Raw genomic sequence first — 19,781 nt, 5'->3', positions numbered from 1 at the left:
AATCCTTTTCAAATTAATGCGTAGTAAAGATATGCAGGAAAAAGACTCGCTGTCGTGGTATAATCCTTACGAAGCGAAGCACGTAAGTTGTATTTAGTTTAAAAGCAGAATCCCTTCTATTTAGTATTTTATAACATTTATTTCATTTTTGAAGGTTTTCCTAATGACAGTCAAATTGTATCGTAAGGATATTAAACCGGAATCCATTGGCATCATAACTCCGTTCATAAAGCAAGTTGAACATTTGCGCGACCTTTTTCTTGATGCCGGCGAAGCTAAAATTGGTACTGTGGAGGAATTCCAAGGACAGATATAGCTTTCGTAAAATTACACTAATGTTGCAATTAATACTAATGTTGATTTCGCTTGGTTGTTTTTAGGAACACGATATAATGAACTTATTAAACAGTTGTAAACAGTTGTAAACACTTTCAAAAAATAGCGAAATTCCGGATCGAAAGTATATAAAATGTCATTAAACAACAGTGTTAACAGTCCCTATGCCTTTCCAAGCAATTTTTTTAACTAAATCGGTTCGTCTATGTGTGTGTGTGAGGTGGGGCGAATATTACCCTACGTTGATTTCTTTGGTAAAAAACTACTGATAAATTTATGCTAATTCAATTAATTAAAAATTGCAAATTGTATCCTTTTGTGGTTTTATTTTCTGGCGGAGCTCCTTTTCTCAAACATTAGATTTTTATTGCGCCTTTCTTCTTGTTATGCTTAAAGTTCCGAACCTTTCTAAACTTATATATATTTTTCTGGACGTTGAAAAGTTATTATCAAAGACTGTTGCAATATTGGTGTTCGTAAATGCTTTCGTATGGTTTAAGTTTGCAAATATTCTAAATTGTTGCTTCAAGCAAATTATAACGGCAATATTCGCTAAATTACTTCAAAGTACGAGGATACATTAGCATTAGCTCGTGTGCCAAAAATTTTTGCTACCTTAACAGCTTCAATGAGAAAGTTTCTCATTTATCAAAGCGTCAAACAATTTTGACAATGAAATATGGAAAATTACACACATATTAACACCTGTAACCACTTTGAAAAAAGAGCAAAATTCCAGATCGAAAGCATATAAAATCTTATTAAACAGTCTTAAAAAGTCTTAAACTGGTTTTGCACGGATACAAACAAATAAAACAAAACGAAATTCTAACCTTTTTTAGTTTGTCCAATTTGAAATTTTCGTTCATACTCATTATATTTTGTAAGGAATGAAAAACAATCAATAAAGATTGTTTATTCCCAATTTTAAATATATTTGTTGAATCCAAAGATTTTCTTTTGTTTATGTAACCGCGTCAGTGAAATCCTTTTTCGTGCCCCTTCCTTTAAAGACATTTTTCTTCACTCCTTATTGCAATTGTAAGGATTGATCTTCATAAGGTGTTAATATTCTCTGTAGGGTATAAAAACATGAGGTGTTATGAATACCCCTATCAAATGAAATGGTGTTGGGCAACCAAGGGTCGGCCATGATCCGACTTAAATGTTTTTACCTGTTTTCAATAAATGTGCGCGCATTAATAGATTGATTAATCGTGATGAACAAAAAAAAAAAAATCTTCTTCCCAGCTTACTTTAACAATAATCCCATTACAAGCCGAATGTTAGCTTAAATTTTTTTCTCTGCTATAGAATACAACAAAAGAAAGAGTGGAGATGCAATGTTTCGCCACAAAATCCCAAAATAGCTAAAAAATTGAAAGGCAGTATTTGAAGCAGCCTCGATTTTACTTATCTAACATCTAATCAATTATTGCTTTAGAGAAAAGAAAAGAAAAAATCCATGAATCCATTTCTTTTTCACAAATCTATCAGTCCCTGTAATTGCTTTTTGTTTAAAAATTGTGAATACAAAAGAATTGTTCTCATAATTAAATCAAAACAACACATTCATAACAGAGTATAAACAAATTATTGTTTTAAAACAATTTACAATAGGTATTGATGAAAGAAAAAAATTTATTCAAAAAAGAAAAAAAAAGAAAAAGCATTTAACATAAACGATATAACATTTTACGTTGCATACGATGTTGCAATTCTCCGCGTCGTATCATAGTATGAATCACCTTTAAGATGGTTCGCTCCTCATACTTTTGCTTTAAAAAGTCCTTTAGAGAGAGAAACAAAAAATATAAATCAAATATAAATCAAATTTATACTTTCATTTCCATTACTTGTATTATATTCTGCTCGGACACTTGAGAACCAATAGCAAAACGACGTTTCAATTGTTTCTCTATACGATTTAAGGTCTCTTGATCTTCTTCGGTGGTGAACCCCTCAGCGCCAGCCAAGCTGCCAGTCATCGCTGCATCAAGAGTGGACACTTGAAAGAGTCGTAAAGCTTCATTAATATGCTCATCTGTAGCAAACGGTAGTAAACTCATTTTGGCTAAAGATTCTGTTATCCGTATAATCGCTTCTAATTGTCGAACTGTGATCGGGATACTTAAACGTTTATCAGAGGATTTCTCATGCTGGCCCGCTCCGTTTCGCATTAAAACGTAACGATTTTTCAATTTTTCACCAGCCTCTTCACTTAATCGCGGTCCGCAATGTGTCCGGCAATAGTATATATATTTTTTGAATAATGGCAATGATATTTCACCTTCTGCAGGTTCATTGGGTGCAGACTTATTTGACGAAAGATGAACATTTATGATATGCTTAGCCATTGTAATGTCACGCGCTTCATCGTGGATATCCTTGATAATAAAAATCATATCGAAACGCGACAAAATGGTGGGCATGAAATCAATGTTTTCTTCTCCCTTAGTTTCATCCCATCGACCAAATATTGAATTGGCTGCAGCTAAAACTGAGCAACGAGAATTCAGCGTTGTGGTAATGCCTGCTTTAGCTATAGAAATTGTTTGTTGTTCCATAGCTTCATGAATGGCGACACGGTCATCTTCTCTCATTTTATCAAATTCATCAATGCAAACAATACCACCATCAGCTAGAACCATAGCACCACCTTCCATAACAAAGTTTCGCTAAAATTTAATGAAGAGACGAAACAAATACAATAAGTTACCGTCATAAGTCCTTACATTTGAAAGTCAATTATATGATATTCCGAAAAGTAAATTTACCGTTGATGGATCTCTCGTCACTGACGCCGTTAAACCTGCAGCACTAGAACCTTTGCCTGAAGTGTAAATTCCAATAGGGGCCACTTTCTCAACAAATTTTAGTAATTGTGATTTAGCCGTGCCGGGATCGCCCAGTAACAAAACATTAATATCCCCACGTCTGCATAAACCATCGGGCAAACGTTTACGCGATCCGCCAAACAGCATGCAAGTAATTGCCCTTTTTATATCATGCGAACCGAATATACTTGGAGCTAATGACTTTGCTAAACGATCATATAAATTTGGAGAAGCGGCCATACAACGAAATGTCTCCTCTTCCTCACTAGTTATATTACTGTAACGAGATATAGCTCCCGATCCTTCAGTATCCACAGCGATGCCCACTACTCGCATATATGGAGCCCTAACACCTACTACTGACTTCTCACGGCCATCCTGACGCGTAGGTTTGGCTACTTTCCGAATGGAATAAATTCCCTGAATCAATACTCGGTTACCGGGGACAACACGTTCGCACAAAGAACGATCACAAAACAATTGTAAATGCCTGGGTATTTCACCTTGCGGAACAAAGTCAGGCAATTCTTGCAATTTTAATATTTGGAAATCGACGCACCTACACTTTTCTGGCATAATAAAGAATGGATCCAACGGGCAGCGTGGACGGCCAGCTTGTTCAGTTGTGCATTTTCGTGGTAGCATGTAACCTTCTAAGCCAGGATTAATTTTCAAATTTGGTATAACGACACTGCAAGATCGGCACATAATCGAGATGCGAGTTGCTTTGGCTTTAATACCAGAGGCAGAAACTATAATACCAGCTATCTTAACCAAACGAGAAACACAATCTGATTTCAAGTCTCTGACATTCGTCGGAATCGCATTCGACATTAATAGAATTTGTACATCGTGTATTTGCTCCTCGGTATCAGGACGGGGAGCAGTTATTTCATCCGCTACCTCAAGAGCGGCCTCTTCAAATATTTGCAAATGTTCTGTAGGTTGTTTCGTAAGCTTGTCCGCCAAAGATTCATCGAAACCAGCCAAATCTTCTATTTCCACTTCCAGAAAATAACGACCATTCAGATAATTTCTCTTTAAAGTGTCACTGTGAAGAAGAATAGGAAATATTGAACAAAAATCAAGAAATTAAAAAATCGGTTACACTTACCGGTATTTATAGAAAAAGTTGTCTTCATTAAATGTACGCAGGAACTCCTTATACTTTTTCTTAACTGCTTGCATATTAATTTGGTTACCATCTTGTTGTGGACAATCACCAAACAAATTATCGGAAAAGAATATACCTGCCTCATCGAAACCCTCCATTTTTAAACCGCTTCAGAACTTTTTTACGATCCCTTATTCGCAACTTTTTGGTGCAGTGACAAAGTTTTAAACTCTGCATTGGTTACTTAGGAAAGCTATTTGCCGCCAAAATCGCCTTCAATGATGAATTTAGTGTTACCAGATTACTTAGAATTGACTACCAAATTTTATTCTCAGGACACAATAAGGCGTACTTAAAACTCCCAAGTGGTGAACACTTGCTACATTATTGTTTTAAAAGAAAATGTAAACAAAAACATAAAGTTAGAACCAAAAATAAATAAATTAATAACATAACATTAACATAAACAACAAATTTATAAAAAATAATTTTGTTAATCTTCATAGTTTACTTAAGTTTTGTGACAACATCGAAAGTCTTTTTGTATATTAATCGATCCATCATTTGGAAATTACCATTTATAAATCTAATAGAGCAATTTCAATTTTATTGCTTGCCTCTCATTTCTTATAAAATTATGAATCGTGTAAAGCAAAAGTGCAAATCACAAAGAAATGCACATTAATATAATATAAATATAAATTAGACAAATAACCTCAAAATTTAAAAGAAACGATCATCATTACTTCTTGTAGGTATTTGTGTTTTATTTATATGTACACATGTAAAAGCATAAGATTTGTCAATTTGTATAAAATTTGTAAACGTCGAAAATAAAAAAAAAATTTTTCAAAAAATTAACAAGAGACGAAGATTTGTCCTAGCTGCACAATTAAATAACTACTTAATTATCTTTGGTTCCCTAAACCTTATACGTAATAAAAAAAAATTTGCTTCTAATTTAATATTTTGCTTATGCTTGTCCATGGAGAAAATTGTTTTGTTAATGCGCAGGCAATTTTTTTCTCTATTGATTTAATAAAAGCTATCGAATCCATTAATTATTCACTTTATTAACTGGTTATAATAGGAAACAAACTAAACCAAAATTTTTGCCCATGATGCATACCTGATATGGCGAAAATCTCTTCCTCAAATCTGTTAAACTTTAGAAACTTCCTGGTCAGATCTGTTAAAGTTTAGACATTTCCTACTTTTAATGAGTTTTTGATATGCTTTCGTCACCATAAAAATTAGAACGGATGTTTACTCTTATAAATAATTGAATTGACATTACCAAAATTATTAAAGAGCGCATTCAGTTTACACTAAAAAAACTAATTAGTCTTTTACAATTTCATTTATTAAAAATTTAACTCAAATCCCTTCTAGATTTGAAATGTCTTTATTGTCAATGAAAACATGGTTTATAAATTAAAAAATTAAAGTTATGTAAGTATTTGATTCAAATAATTACGCCTATTTTTTAAATCTCCACATGAAATGGTAATCATATGATTAAACTTTTACATTTAGTGGCAGCACTTATGACATGCGGTATGTAAGAAAAACCGCTTTTAATAAAAGACAAAACGGTGGCATTGGTTTTTTTTTGTAAAATTATCGAAAGAAAAACGAAGTTAATTATTTTATATAAAAAGCTTTTATAATTTTTCCATAATAAGTGCTAAAAAATTTATTTATACTTATAACAAATTATTTAGTTTTTTTTAATGAACATGGTAAATCATCACCTACAGTGAATGAGAGGCATATCGAAAAAACGTTTTCCTTGCCTCTCATTATAATTTCACATTTTTAAGTACTTTTCTTTTTCAATAGTCGGAAGATATAATTATGCAGCCCACTAATGATGCTAATAATGCAACCAATAACGTAATGAAGAAACCCGATAATGCGACAGAAGGCGCTACTCTGGCGGAAGAAATGACTTCTCGTGATTATTACTTTGATTCATATGCACATTTTGGTATACACGAAGAAATGCTTAAAGATGAAGTGCGTACCATAACTTATCGGAATGCCATGTATCACAATAAGCATTTATTTAGAGGAAAAGTAAGTGGCTGGGAGCAAAGAATTCGAATTTTTTAAATAACTCTTCAAATTACAAAGGTGGTATTGGATGTAGGGTGCGGGACAGGCATTTTGTCTATGTTCGCCGCCAAAGCTGGTGCTGCTACGGTTATTGCTGTTGATTGTTCGAATATAGTGGAATATGCTCGCCAGGTTGTCATCGATAACAATCTCCACGATATTATTAAAGTAGTAAAAGGGAAAATTGAGGAAATTGAATTACCAAATGGCATTGAAAAAGTAGACATAATAATTTCAGAATGGATGGGGTACGTGGTAAAGATTGAAGATTTGGCGAAATTTTAATTTAATATTAATTTTATATTAATCTCGCTAGTTACTGCTTATTTTATGAGTCTATGCTGGATACCGTTTTATTCGCTCGAGATAAATGGTTAAAATCTGAAGGTATGATGTTTCCTGATCGTGGTACGTTATACATAACAGCTATCGAAGATCGTCAATATAAGGATGAAAAGATCAATTGGTGGGACGATGTGTACGGATTTGACATGAGTTGCATACGTAAAGTGGCTATTACTGAGCCACTTGTAGATGTAGTTGATCCCAAACAAGTAGTATCAACGTCGTATCTTGTAAAAGAAGTTGATTTATATACCGTAAAGAAGGCGGACTTGCAATTTATGTCACCGTTCAAATTAGTTTGCAAACGTAATGATTTCGTGCAAGCGCTAGTCACCTATTTTAATATCGAATTCACTAAGTGCCACAAACGTTTGGGCTTCAGTACCTCACCGGAAGCCACATACACCCATTGGAAGCAAACAGTATTCTATCTTGATGACTATTTGACCGTTAAGAAAGGCGAAGAGATCACCGGAATATTTAAAATGAAACCAAATGAACGCAATAAACGAGATTTAGATTTTAATATTGAGGTGCATTTTAGAGGCGAACACTCTGAAGTACATGAAGACAATGTCTACAGAATGCGCTGATATCCGGCACATCCCATCGACAACGATCAAGACTAAAGTTTAGATTTTAAGTTATTTTATCATAGCATTCAAAAAAATCGTAACATTGAACTCACGTCTACCAGTACTATGACAATGCCCATTGCAAACTCTCAAATCTGTCATTTGTATGAATTAATACTTAATGTTTATATTTTATTATTGACTGATGGTCAGCTTTTTTTTTTTACTTCCCTACTTGAATTTTATTATCATTTTTTATAAAACGAAATGCAATGGGATTAATATGAGAAAAAGTTATTATAGAATATCTTACGGTTCATAAAGAAATTTATTCAAGAGAATTTTTGTTGTCATTGCAAAGGGGAACAAGGAAGATAAGATATTCATTTAAACAATCTTCTCTTAGCTAAGTAAGAAATTGCATACTTCGAAATTTAAACTTTTGGTACTCATTTACGTTTACATGGACTAAAATTTTCAGAATTGTTTCAAGTAATATGCCGACATTCGTATGTATAAACTCAACATCAGTTTAATCTTCTTCGGCTTCCTTCCTATTGAACAGAACTCATTGCGGTAAGTCCATTTTTTTTGTAATAATAAAATAATGAAATTATCAATAAAATATTTACAGGCATTTTTATACGCTCACTCTCACATGTTGGCAATTTTTAGACAAATTATCGAGAATAAGAAACGCTTACTCTCAGATGTCGGAAATTTTAATGTTTGGATGTGCGTCTATTTGTAGTAGATTGCATTTAAAAATACCACAAAATCTATTCGCTCGTACGTGTACTCAATCAAAATCCAAGATTCCATTTGAATTGCCATAGAGTTTGATTCGTACAAAATACGAAAACCAAATTTAACCTGGACTTTTATCTCTCTCTCTTCCCTTTCTTAATCATAGGAAAAGAGTTAGCAAAAGTTAAATTTGTAAATATCGATAATATATTTGCAAAACATGCCTGTTTTAATTAATATCAGCATTAGGCTACCTTAAATTGCTGATGGCATGAAATAGATTTTTGTTATACAAACTAAGGAAAGAAAAAAATGCGTTTTACCAACAATTTGCATGCCCAACATTTGGGTTGGATGTTTAAAAAAAAGTGGGAAGTGCAACGTAAAAGAGTTCCGACTGATACTGTTTATAAATTGAAATTAAAACGAGTCGCAACCAAATGGTTGTTTATAAATTAAGAATGAAACGAGGCGCAACCAAATAGTTGTGTTTATATTTTATTATTGACTGATGATTAGCTTCTTTTTTTTTACTTCCCTACTTGAATTTTATTATCATTTTTTATAAAACGAAATGCGGTTCATAAAGAAATTTATTCAAGAGAATTTTTGTTGTCATTGCAAAGAGGAAAAAGTAAGATAAGATATTCATGCCTGCTTTAATTAATATCAGCAATTAGGCAACCCTAAATTGCTGATGGCATGAAATAGATTTTTGTTATTAATATAGACTAAGGGAAAAAAAATGCGTTTTACCAACAAATTGTATGCCCAACATTTGGGTTGGATGTTCAAAAAAAAGTGGGAAGTGCAACGTAAAAGAGTCCCGACTGGAGCAGAGAGTGAACTAGCTAATCATGGAATAAAAGTGAAAGATATTATGGAAGTCGCTAATCCAAAAACACAGCGTCAACGGTAAAAGAATTTTTGAGAGCAAGACAAGTATTACTGAGTGTTTAAAATTCTAATTAATAGCGTGGAGTTTGAATGTTTGGTACCTTCAAAGCAAGCTGAAAGTGAAAGTCATCCTAACTGGCACCAGCAGCTATGTCACTTGTATGGGAATGGCAATGTACTATTAGAAGGTATATCTCAAGCTCAAGTGTTAATTAAGACAGTCGAAATAAAAGAGCTGCCGAAGAATGTCAGAGACGCTATTGAGAAGTCGCAATTGCCGAGCTATATAGATCGGAGTGTTTACAATGCCACAATGTCTTCGCACGTTTTAGATGCAGAACAAATGAAACTGCCAAAAGTTAAAATACCGGAAAGGCCAGCTTTCAGGCTACCCAGAGATTATGGTATATCCCATCAGAGAAAAAAGTAAACTTTCTTCCGGTTGTATGTAATATTTTTGATTACTCAATTATTTACTTTTCAGCCGTTTATTAATCAATAGATTGCTGGCGGAATGTGAAAAGTTAGCTGGTCATTCATTAACTTCCCGACGCAGGCTATTAGATCTTGTAAATTTTAAAGTCACTTTACCTAAGGATAATCTTCTACTACAATTTGACGTAACCGCTGAAAAGTTCATTACAGCCGCTCGTCCTATTGAACCAATTAAAGGAAAATATGACGATGATTTACCAGATTTATATCCAATGAAGTGCACAATATCAATGCCGAAAAAGCATGTATATACCACTGAAACGTTTTATCGTAAGTAGTTGATCGGATGGTTAAAAGTCATAAACTTCTAAATATTTTCCCATAGCTCTCAGCAATCGTATTAGTTGCACGCATCCTCATACCGTAGTCACTCATTTCGACAAAGATTTTGTAGGAAATGTTTATGAGACTGGAGTCACTACTACCCAGTTTCATAGTCGAACTTTACTTAAAGCTTTTGCTGTGGCAGCTACAAGAGCTAAGCAATTATATAGCGTAAGATTCTAAATTTATAGTTATTTATCTTCTAACATTTTGTAATACTAGGGATCGGCTTTAGAGAAACTTCCCAAACCAATTGTTGTGCAAAGTATTCAAACTGATGGTCGTGTTTTTCACTTCGGAGTATTTCAACTAAATACCTTATCTCTGGAGGAAAAGAACGTAGAAAAGAATTACTGGTTCCATGAATCAAATATGGATTTATTTACAGAGTGTGGTTATAGAATGGGACGTCCTTACCTAGAGGGATTCAACAAAGATGTTTTCCGTGTAATAAACGCTTTCTACCATACCGCTTGAAACGCAAGGTTTTTACATTAAGTGGTACAAAACTTCAACAAGTAACTTTAATTAGTAAAAACAAGAACATGTTTTGAATTAATTATATCCTGAACAACTCAAATATTACAATGTTGCGATTGTGAAAGTAAAAAAGTTTCTTGGTTCCATAAATAAATGATTTTTCTTTACTTTGCTTTTCTGTTTTTGAAACAAAGTTAATAGCTACGACCAAAAAGTGCGTAGAACTTCGGTTTATTAGTACAGCCAGGATGAATGCATTTGTCAGCCGTAGTAATAGAAGCTGGTTGTTCGAAAGGTATGCATAAAGACTTGGCACCCATAGCTGGAGCACCAGGCTCAGCTTCCTCGTCTCTGCAACGAAATCGGCACGTATTTATTATAATAATAATAATACTCGATTAAACTTACCTTGCGCTATCGGCCTTAATTTTATCTTCGCATGGAGTTTCATTACAAAATGGAGCCAACAGAACATTCTTTCTATCTAAGGATTGGCAAAAATCTGACCAATTCTTTGTAAGCTTAGTATGACTTGTTAAATCAGCTCTGGCTTTTGCCAACATGCTATCATGTATAGTTTCCAGTAGCTGTTTAATTTTATTCTCCACATCATCCATAGCTAAAATCAATTTTTCGCCCGTATCTCTGCGTACTGCCACAATTTGTTCCTTTTTCATGTCTTTAGGTCCCAACTCAATGCGTATGGGTACCCCTTTAAGTTCCCAATGATTAAATTTCCATCCTGGGGAATAATTGTCACGATAATCACCCTCACAACGTATGCTCTTGCCATTCAATTGTTTTTCAAGCTTTTTACAGGCATCCATTAGATCTGCCCGTTCAACATCCTTCGTGTTAACTGTTATACCGCAAGGTACAATAATCGCCTGAACACATGCCACATGCGGTGGCAATACAAGGCCCTGATTATCCGCGTGTATCATAATCATGACCCCAATAGTACGTGTTGTCAATCCCCAGGAATTCTGGTAGACATATTGCTTTTGTTGACATTCGGGATCTTCGTAGATAATTTCGAACATTTTTGAAAAGTTTTGTCCCAGATGATGGCTCGTCGCCCCTTGGATACCGCGGCCGGATGCGGGTATAAAGGCTTCCACGGTGGTAGTGTAATCACCGCCAGCGAATTTTTCTTTCTCAGTTTTCCGACCTTTAACGACGGGGACGGCCAAAAGATCGGTGTAAATGCGAGCATATAAATCGAGAATTTCTAACACTTCTTTATCAGCTTCAACCTTAGTGGCGAAGGCAGTGTGTCCCTCTTGCCACAGGAATTCGCGTGTGCGTAGGAATGGTTGAGGGTGTTTAAATTCCCAGCGCACTACATTATTCCATTGATTAAGGCGTATAGGTAAGTCACGGTATGATTGTATCCATTTAGCAAACGCAGGATACATGACGGTCTCAGAAGTGGGACGGACGGCAATGGGTTCAGCCAAGTCGGAATCACCAGATTTTGTTACCCAAGCCACTTCAGGTGCAAAATCCGCAATATGAGTTTTTTCCCTTTCCAAAACGCTTTTCGAGACAAATATTGGAAAATAGCATTCTTTGATGCCCATTTTTGTGATTTCTACATCGAACCAATTTTTTATGAATTTCCAAATAGCAAACGACCATGGACGTAAAATGTAACAACCAGAGACGTCATAATATTCGATCAGCTCGCCTTTAGTAATGACCTGAGAGTACCATTCGGGAAGACTATCCTCTTTAGTGGCTTCTAAACCAAGACGAGTTTGTTTCTTAAAAGTGCCACTAACAGACTCAGTTTTGATCGACGATGATGCTTCCTTTTTAGGTGGTTTTTGGGGCTCTTTCTTTTCTCCCAGCTTTTTTAATCCACTTGAGCCACTTGGACGAGTAGCAGTAGGAAAATATGTCCCAGTAACCTCTTTGTATTTTGCCTTCAAAGCCAACAATTTTGAAACTTCTGTATCGACATCCCCTTGAAATGCTTTGTTTGCTTTAATCGAGCGTACTTTTTCACCCTGTTCATTGATTTCCTTTGTGAGCAGTTCTTTCTCGGATAGAGGGGTTATTGTAATTGCAGATTCTACTTTAGCACGCATTGTTATGCTTTCTGTTGTAGCATTTGGTGTCCAGTCTTCGCCGGTTACGGTTTTGTATTGTGCTTTCAGCAATAGTAATATTTGCACTTCCGCATCTACCTCTGGTTTAGGAGCTTTATCGGCTTTTAATTTGCGTATTATATCACCTTGTAGTTTTATTTTATCCAAAATTTCTGATGCATCACCATTCCGTGAGTCGGTAAGATCGATCGTTATGTTCGTTCCGGAGACAAGTGGCTCTGCGTCTGGCTTCCAATCTTGACCAGTCAGACTTTTATAATCGGATTTTAAAGCCAGCAATAAATGAATCTCTGAGTTAATTAAGGATTTAGTAACTTTTTTCTCTTTCAACTGTCGTATTTTATCGCCTTGTATATAAATTCTTCTCGAATATTCTCCTATTGCTTCAGCAAGGGGAGGATCGGGATTCGGCTCCGTCTTAATTGAAATTGCTTCGAAAGCAGGAATATTTGGTTTCCAATCATTTCCAGTAAGTTGTTTATACTGAGTTTTCAAATTAAGTAAAATTTTCGCTTCTGCTTCTATGACTGATTTTTGGGCCTTACCGCTTTTTAGCTGACGAATCTTATCATTTTGCGAGCTTATTTTAGCCAGCACTTGGTCGACACTAACAATAGCTGTGGATTCTTCATTATTTGAAGTGAAAGTATCTTGAATATTGCGCGTGTGCTAATGATAAGACAGATGAAAAAAGGGTATCATATTCTCCTTAAAAGAGGAACTATTAGGTGATTTGGTTGTTTGTAAATTTATTAGAAATTTTTTCTTTTATTGAATAGTGACAAGGAATGTAGGATCTTGCTGACAATACCCACAGCAATCTAAAGATTAACTACTAACACGAAATGTAAAACAACGCGTCAGACGTATATGACTGTTATAATATGTCATAAAAATATGACTAAAGAAAAAAATTTTTTGAAAAAATCAACGATTGGCTTATGCGTAGGCGTAGTATTCTCTTTGCTCTTCACATTTTTTACATTGTGTGCTGATTACATACGGAAATCGGATGTTCCCACAAAGCGCTTAATCGTCTAGTTATTGGCACGAATGTGTCGATCGTAAATTAGGAAATTCAACTTTAATAGAATTTTTGGATAAAGTTTACAAGAGTTATTAAGAATTGCGCTGATCAACTTAATTAAATAACCTCAAAAGTGAAAATAATAATCAGCCTCCCCTCTATTTCCCACGCAGTTATAAAGAGGTGCCTTCGCTCCATTCTATAGAAAATTCGATATTTTATATTGATATAAACAAATTCCCATTAATTTGCGCTCATGTCACATCGCAGAAAGAATAAACCAGACCTGCAAATTGTTGTTACGTTTGTCCAATTTGAATACATACGCATGGATCAAATTATTCATGAGAATAATTGAAGGTAGTAAGAGAGTATTAAATTCAATTCACTTACATAAAAAGCTTACCGTTTTTTTAATGTCTTGATTAGAAATGGAGTTAACTTTCAAATCCGACGAAAGCATATCTTTGGCGTGACCATCTGGTATTGAGAATAATATTACAGGCGAGACAACGTTAGTGTAAGGGCTAGCAGGCTGATAAGCATTGTCCACTTTAAAGAAACCACGTCTTTGTAATTGTACAATGTCACCTTTTTTGCATTTCTTCAACTCGGGATCACCTAACATTTGCACTTCTTCCTGTGGATTGAAATCATTTATTTTTTACTCCTTTTAGAATTCGAGTCATTTTGAACCTACCCTCGTCTTATGACTAATATATTGTTTGAAGTCCTCATCTTTACCTAAGACGGCTTTACTAATTATATTGTCGAAGTAAACACAATAAGTTTGAGGGTACGCGTCTTTCTTATCTTCAACAGCTAACCAAGTTAACTTAAGCGTTCTTTTAAAGTCCTTATTATCCAAGTTAAGAGAAGCATTAATGCCGGCAATTTTACCCATAAAGTTTTTTTGTATCTTATTAATCAGTAAATTGCCCCAATTGATAAACGTAGCATTTTCACCTTCCTTCAAAGCTTCAGCATCAACGTAATCAATATACACCTTTGGTCCTAAGGTAACTGTTTTTTTTCCTAGAGCATCGTTCTTGGGATGAATGGCTACTTCAATTTGTTCACTTTTAGCTCCTGCGACATTTACAACAACGCGATTATCATACTCCAAAGCAGTGTAACGAGGAGCGATCGGATCTATGACTTTCTTATTGAAAGCCCAGATTTTATCCCAATTCATAAAGACTACAGACTTGCTGGAACCTTGGGCAATGATAAATTCCTTAAGGCCCTCAATGGTCATGCCGCGTCTTAAAATACCACGTACTGTGGGGAGGCGAGGATCATCCCTGGAAACATTTTTTTAGTAATATATTGTTTATATTTAAGAAAGTAATAAATTACCAGCCATCAACCAGACCAGATTCTACAAACCAAGTGAGTTTTCGTTTTGAAAGTACTGTATTAGTCATATTTAGACGGCTATATTCCCAGATGTAAGGTCTACGTAGTTTTAAAGCGTCGATAAACCAATAAAATTGCTCGTCACGATCATGGTATTCCATTGTTCGTAAAGTATGTGTGACATTTTCAATGGCATCCACGATGGGGCAAGCAAAATCGTAAGTAGGATACACTCTAATATGTGATGGCAAGATTTATTTATTTTTTTTTTTTTTTAAGAAGAAACTTTTGCTTACTTGTATTTGGTACCAGCTCGCGGATGGGGTTCTTTTTTACACCTGTAAATAGTTGGATCGCGCATACAACCATTTGCAGAGGACATATCAATTTTTGCCCTTACACAACACTTTTGACCATAATCTGAACCAATCAACATTTCTTGCCACATAGCTATATTTTTCGAGACATCTGTTAAAAAAAAAAAAAACAATTTGGAAACTTCGTTTTGTCGTTTTAAATTTATTTACCGTTTTCGCGATTTTGTGACTCCAACCTTTGTTCACGCTCCGACTTCATTTGTTCGGATGGCGTATCGTCAACGTAAGCCTTACTCTCTACGATTAATTGCTCACAATATTGCAGCATTAAATCGAAATAGTTAGATGTGTGCGTAAATAAATCGGGTTTAATTTGTAGCAATTCTAAATCACGCAATATAACATTTTCAAATTCTACAGTTTCTTTAGCTGGGTTGGTGTCGTCGAAACGCATTATTAATTTACCATCGAAAGCTTGAGCGTAATATTGATTTAGCAAAGCCGCCTTTGCATGACCAATATGCAAGTAACCTGACGCCTCAGGGGGAAATCTAACTACCACCTCTCCTTTTATTGCACCTGGAAGATCAACAAATTTGCCTTCCTGCTTCCGCTCATTCGTTTTTGTTGAGGGAGAAATTTCTTTTTCCTTATTTTTTAAGACGCTTTTTGCTTTTTTTGCCGAAGCTTTAGCCTCATCAGGTAAGGATTGCAAAACTGCTTGTATTGTAGATTGCGCATTAATTAAATCATACCACCTTTGCACGTGCTTAGGTATCCCTTTGCCAGATAGAAATTCGTAACGTGAATGCATTTCATTAAATAAGGCAAAATCGGCAATAGTCAGTTTATTGGCGACTAAAAAGGTAATGGGCGCTATAGATTTATCTAAGAAATTCAATGCCCATGATATGTCGTCTTCGCATGTTAAAGAAAATGACAACCAATGATCGATTTGCGTTCTTTCAATTGCGGTTTCTCCATAGAGTTTAGATACCGGAGCCGCACGAGCTAAAGCACGTAACACATCATTGTTGGAGTGACATATAAAACGTCGGCCGTCAGGATACAATAACGATGTAGTGTTACCCCAAACTATGTCGACAGCTATCGAATCATTTATTAAATGTGCAATAGCTAAACCACCTGAAATGAAAATAATAAATGTTTTTAATTGCAAAGTAAATTTTAACTTAACCTCAATAACATCGCTTATAAAGTCCTACTTACTTATAGGTGGGTTATTGATATTAGCGGTCAATTTTAAAGCCATTCCTCAAAAACAACTTTAAAATGATTAATAATTAGATGACTATTTTTACCAAAGGAAATCTTTGGACAGAAATCTTTACAAAAAAAATTTATTGACGACGCAAGTACACGTAATTGCTGTCAAAAAATATCAGACATTCGGCATTCCTAAAGCAGTAATTCATTACATTAATGCAGTTTATTTCATGTTATTTATTATAAAACACAGGGATGGCAATAAAACTTATGGTATTCAATAAAACTTATTGCTTAGAATTTACTCCTCACGCAACACAATATTTAATGAAAAATAAAACCGATCCGAACAGAAGAAAATTCCTTTTCCCTATACAATTTCAAATCAACTTTTTTTTTTTTATATTTCACAGGACCGACACAAACAACTTTCAAGGTTTCCACTTTTAACGCAACTTCTTCAGCAAATCTGTCGCTCACGAAATGAATTTAAAGTATAAGTAATCGTTTCATTTATTTAATGTGAAACACATAAACACAGATGACAATGAAGCTAGTGACAGAAAGGAAAAGAAGCAAACAGATTCGAATTAGCAAGTGAAACATATATTTCTTAAACATATGTTCAAACAAAAAAAAAAATTTGAATTATTTTTCATTTTAAACAATTCAAAGCAATTGAAGGTGGAAAACAACTTTTACAATCTTTATTTTTAAGGAAATGCCAAACCCTGTTCATTCCAGCTAAGTCATTTTCCCAAATAATAAATTCCTTAAAGAGAAAAAAAACCGAATGCATATTCGCGAGGCGTGAAAGACAGATTTAGTAGAAAAAGAATATATAAGTTGAGTAGTTACAAGTACTGCCAAAAATAAATTGTGAATAATCCTACATTTAAGGAATATAACTGTAAATAAAAGAACTTTGCAGTTTATTTCTCTTAAACAAAATATTCACGGTTTAGTGATACGGATATTTTAGCAAAGCGAATTTTATAACATTATTATTTATTTTATATTTCGGAATTTCGGTGAAGAGTAAGAATTCCTTCTCTTCGAAATTTCTAACATATCTTTGCATTATTATTATTATAATTTTTAGTATTCTTATACTTTTAGTATTATTATATTATTCTATTCATAGAAGTGCATAAAAGAGAGCGTTTAGTGAAGAACTGTACCTACAATGGAAAAAATCTGTTGAAAATAGATCGCTTTTTAAAATCCTTGTAAATAAATTGCAAATATATTAAATGGTCCAAAAGATAAGAGAAATATATTTACGGTATGCAGTTTTTATCAGAATACAAAAGGAATGCCTCGACTAATACTTTTTTGGAGGTGCGGTCCCAACATTTTATCTAGACACATCTCAAAAAAATAGTCTATCAAATAAAGAAGTGAAACAAATGGGGCGAAAGGATGTGTACACAATGGACGTAATGATTGATGAGATGGACGGCAGTATCTTGTCAATATCAAAACGGTTCAATGTATTGGGTATATTAGTCTAGACAATTAAAATGCAATCCATTTTTCGAAAAATGGAAATATATTATAATAAATCTTGACGATGTTTGTATTGGCGGGAAAGTAAATTATAATAAAAAGTAAAATGGCATCTTTGATTTCGTATTTACTTCCTGAATAGAGCATTGGTCTTTTTGTGTAGTAACAAATGATCATAATCAGGACATCTCTTAAAGCGGTGCCAGAGATTCATTTTATTTTTTCTCAAAAACGAAAGTGTGTTGTTCCACCACGAAAGCCTAGCTCGTTTGATAAAGCTGAGATGAGCAGGCGTGCGAATCGCTTTAGACATAATAGCAGCATCATGGTTGTAGTTCCCATTAAATGGCTTTAAATTCAGAACTGAGTCGGCGTGTTTGGAGTAATTGATCCAATCCGCTCTATCTAGGAGGATTTTGGCCTGTTTTGCTGGAGTAACAGAGGACTTTGAAAAGTTAAGATGTGATGATTTGAAGGTGATCACTATTATGTAGACCATCAGAAATAGACCAGGGAAACGAAGGAAGAAGTGAGGGAGAGCAACATGTTAAATCAATATGTGAAAAAGTGTAATGAGTTGAAAAGCGCTTTGGTTTTGCATCACTTAAAATGCAGAGATTGCTTTGAATAAGGGCCATCTCTAAAACAGTACCACGACTGTTTTCCACTGTTGAGCCCCAGATGCGGGCTGCAGCTATTAAAGCCGCCGCTTGCAATTAATGAGGGAAAGTACGGAGAATAAATTGTAGAGATCTTGTTGAGAAAACAATTGCGAAGGTATGGTATAGAGCGAAAGCAATGTAAATTTTATGTTTAAGGTTATTTGTATTGCTACGGATTGTACGTATAAGCTTAAATTTATGCGCTTGTGAGGTATACTTGACTTTATAACCACCACCAGCCACAGCGATCAAAGGTCATAATAATCCTTCCTGTAAGAGAGCGGGTTTTTTTTTCGTCATTTAATTTAGTAAATTTATATACTTCAGTCACTCCTTGATTGCCCATTTCGCGAACTATTTCATTATCCGGCACATGCTTTAAGCACGGGGCATAAATTACGCCTCTAACTGAGTTCAGTTTTTCATGCAGTTTAGCGGAAATAGCACAGAAATTAGTTAAAGATTTCGACCTTATCAGCTTTTCGGTTGCGCGCGGGTTCCCAGCGAGGACAAGTAAATTCCCATCGCGTAGAATCGAGATAGAGTCTATGTGTGTTGCAATGATATCTAGGACTTTTTTTTATAGCAAAAGGGCTAATTTGGGAAATTGTTACGCTAGCATCAGTTGAAGAAATAAAAATATATTTTTTGTCAATAGGAATTTATTTTTGTTCCGTAAAGTATTTTATAAATGAATGTATTTTCTAAGTTTATATAGTTTTCTTTTATATATTTAAACAACGTATCGGTGGTGTCGTACTGTTGCCACTGGGTGACAATAACCGCTAAGCAACTATCGTCTTCAATTGTAGCAAATGGAAATAGCAGAGTACGTAAAACAATTCCAAGGTCTAGAAAATCCGAAGAAAGCGATTTCTTAGTGAAAGTATTTCGAGATTTTAAATTAATGTGAACAATTCGGAACTCCATTTCACAGAATAATTCCGATGGCCTAATTTTCAATATTTCATTGTTGGCTGGTCCATATAGTATTTTTTTTTTTTTTTTGGTATGTTGAATGGGGATGGACCAAGCCAATAGATTTGTGACTTATATGTCCAGATAATAAACTGTTGTAATTTTTGATCGCAATTACGTGCAAAACGTAACAAAAAAAGGAGCGGCCGTAATACCTGGAGCCAGCATGTTAAGTGTAATTGTGTGTGTGTGTGTAATTGTGCTTGTTGTGTTCTTGAAAGTCAAACAGTGTTGAAAACTTTGGCTGAAAACGAAAAAGGAATGCTATGGTAATAGAAGATGATTGAACGCAAAAACAAAAGAATAAAAAAGGAAAGAAG

The 19,781-nt window shown here is 34.5% G+C and overlaps 4 protein-coding genes across 4 annotated transcripts; 2 read left to right on the top strand and 2 right to left on the bottom strand.

Annotated features, from left to right (window-relative positions):
- Positions 1 to 1,952: 1,952 nt before the first annotated feature.
- On the bottom strand, positions 1,953 to 4,636 carry LOC119642540 (DNA replication licensing factor Mcm5). Its single transcript, XM_038041694.1, has 4 exons — positions 4,288 to 4,636; positions 3,114 to 4,224; positions 2,193 to 3,014; positions 1,953 to 2,126 (listed from the first exon to the last, which is right to left on the bottom strand). The coding sequence occupies exons 1-4, from the start codon at positions 4,443 to 4,445 to the stop codon at positions 2,010 to 2,012; spliced, it is 2,208 nt and encodes a 735-aa protein (XP_037897622.1). The 5' UTR covers positions 4,446 to 4,636; the 3' UTR covers positions 1,953 to 2,009.
- Positions 4,637 to 5,989: 1,353 nt separating this feature from the next.
- On the top strand, positions 5,990 to 7,666 carry LOC119642541 (protein arginine N-methyltransferase 1-B). The gene is made up of 4 exons (XM_038041695.1): positions 5,990 to 6,029; positions 6,130 to 6,366; positions 6,424 to 6,653; positions 6,722 to 7,666. Exons 1-4 carry the CDS (start codon positions 6,021 to 6,023, stop codon positions 7,341 to 7,343), a joined length of 1,098 nt encoding a protein of 365 aa, XP_037897623.1. The 5' UTR covers positions 5,990 to 6,020; the 3' UTR covers positions 7,344 to 7,666.
- Positions 7,667 to 8,688: 1,022 nt separating this feature from the next.
- LOC119642524 (39S ribosomal protein L37, mitochondrial) lies at positions 8,689 to 10,435 on the top strand. Its single transcript, XM_038041676.1, has 5 exons — positions 8,689 to 8,987; positions 9,048 to 9,395; positions 9,454 to 9,734; positions 9,790 to 9,959; positions 10,011 to 10,435. The coding sequence occupies exons 1-5, from the start codon at positions 8,818 to 8,820 to the stop codon at positions 10,263 to 10,265; spliced, it is 1,224 nt and encodes a 407-aa protein (XP_037897604.1). The 5' UTR covers positions 8,689 to 8,817; the 3' UTR covers positions 10,266 to 10,435.
- Positions 10,414 to 16,733, bottom strand: LOC119642523 (bifunctional glutamate/proline--tRNA ligase). Its single transcript, XM_038041675.1, has 8 exons — positions 16,316 to 16,733; positions 15,296 to 16,231; positions 15,065 to 15,236; positions 14,769 to 15,002; positions 14,110 to 14,713; positions 13,816 to 14,049; positions 10,677 to 13,051; positions 10,414 to 10,619 (listed from the first exon to the last, which is right to left on the bottom strand). Exons 1-8 carry the CDS (start codon positions 16,356 to 16,358, stop codon positions 10,463 to 10,465), a joined length of 4,755 nt encoding a protein of 1,584 aa, XP_037897603.1. The 5' UTR covers positions 16,359 to 16,733; the 3' UTR covers positions 10,414 to 10,462.
- Positions 16,734 to 19,781: the final 3,048 nt, after the last annotated feature.

Source organism: Glossina fuscipes, unplaced genomic scaffold (assembly GCF_014805625.2).
Source record: "Glossina fuscipes isolate IAEA_lab_2018 unplaced genomic scaffold, Yale_Gfus_2 226, whole genome shotgun sequence".
In the NCBI taxonomy this organism is placed as follows: domain Eukaryota; kingdom Metazoa; phylum Arthropoda; class Insecta; order Diptera; family Glossinidae; genus Glossina; species Glossina fuscipes.
Note: the sequence above shows the minus strand (reverse complement) of the source record. Positions and strands in the feature narration are given on the sequence as shown.

Excerpts from the sequence above, each read along its gene's own strand:
- LOC119642541 (XM_038041695.1), top strand. Across the intron at positions 6,367-6,423 it reads AGCATTTATTTAGAGGAAAA|GTGGTATTGGATGTAGGGTG; the intron begins GTAAGTGGCTGG and ends CAAATTACAAAG. Across the intron at positions 6,654-6,721 it reads ATAATTTCAGAATGGATGGG|TTACTGCTTATTTTATGAGT; the intron begins GTACGTGGTAAA and ends TAATCTCGCTAG.
- LOC119642540 (XM_038041694.1), bottom strand. The coding sequence starts at position 4,445 with ATGGAGGGTTTCGATGAGGCAGGTATATTCTTTTCCGATAATTTGTTT. Across the intron at positions 4,225-4,287 it reads AACTTTTTCTATAAATACCG|TGACACTTTAAAGAGAAATT; the intron begins GTAAGTGTAACC and ends TCTTCTTCACAG. Across the intron at positions 3,015-3,113 it reads TGACGAGAGATCCATCAACG|CGAAACTTTGTTATGGAAGG; the intron begins GTAAATTTACTT and ends ATTAAATTTTAG.
- LOC119642523 (XM_038041675.1), bottom strand. The coding sequence starts at position 16,358 with ATGGCTTTAAAATTGACCGCTAATATCAATAACCCACCTATAA. Across the intron at positions 14,714-14,768 it reads TCTGGTCTGGTTGATGGCTG|GGATGATCCTCGCCTCCCCA; the intron begins GTAATTTATTAC and ends AAATGTTTCCAG. Across the intron at positions 14,050-14,109 it reads ATATTAGTCATAAGACGAGG|GAAGAAGTGCAAATGTTAGG; the intron begins GTAGGTTCAAAA and ends TTCAATCCACAG.
- LOC119642524 (XM_038041676.1), top strand. The coding sequence starts at position 8,818 with ATGCGTTTTACCAACAAATTGTATGCCCAACATTTGGGTTGGATGTTC. Across the intron at positions 9,396-9,453 it reads ATATCCCATCAGAGAAAAAA|CCGTTTATTAATCAATAGAT; the intron begins GTAAACTTTCTT and ends TTTACTTTTCAG. Across the intron at positions 9,735-9,789 it reads TACCACTGAAACGTTTTATC|CTCTCAGCAATCGTATTAGT; the intron begins GTAAGTAGTTGA and ends ATTTTCCCATAG.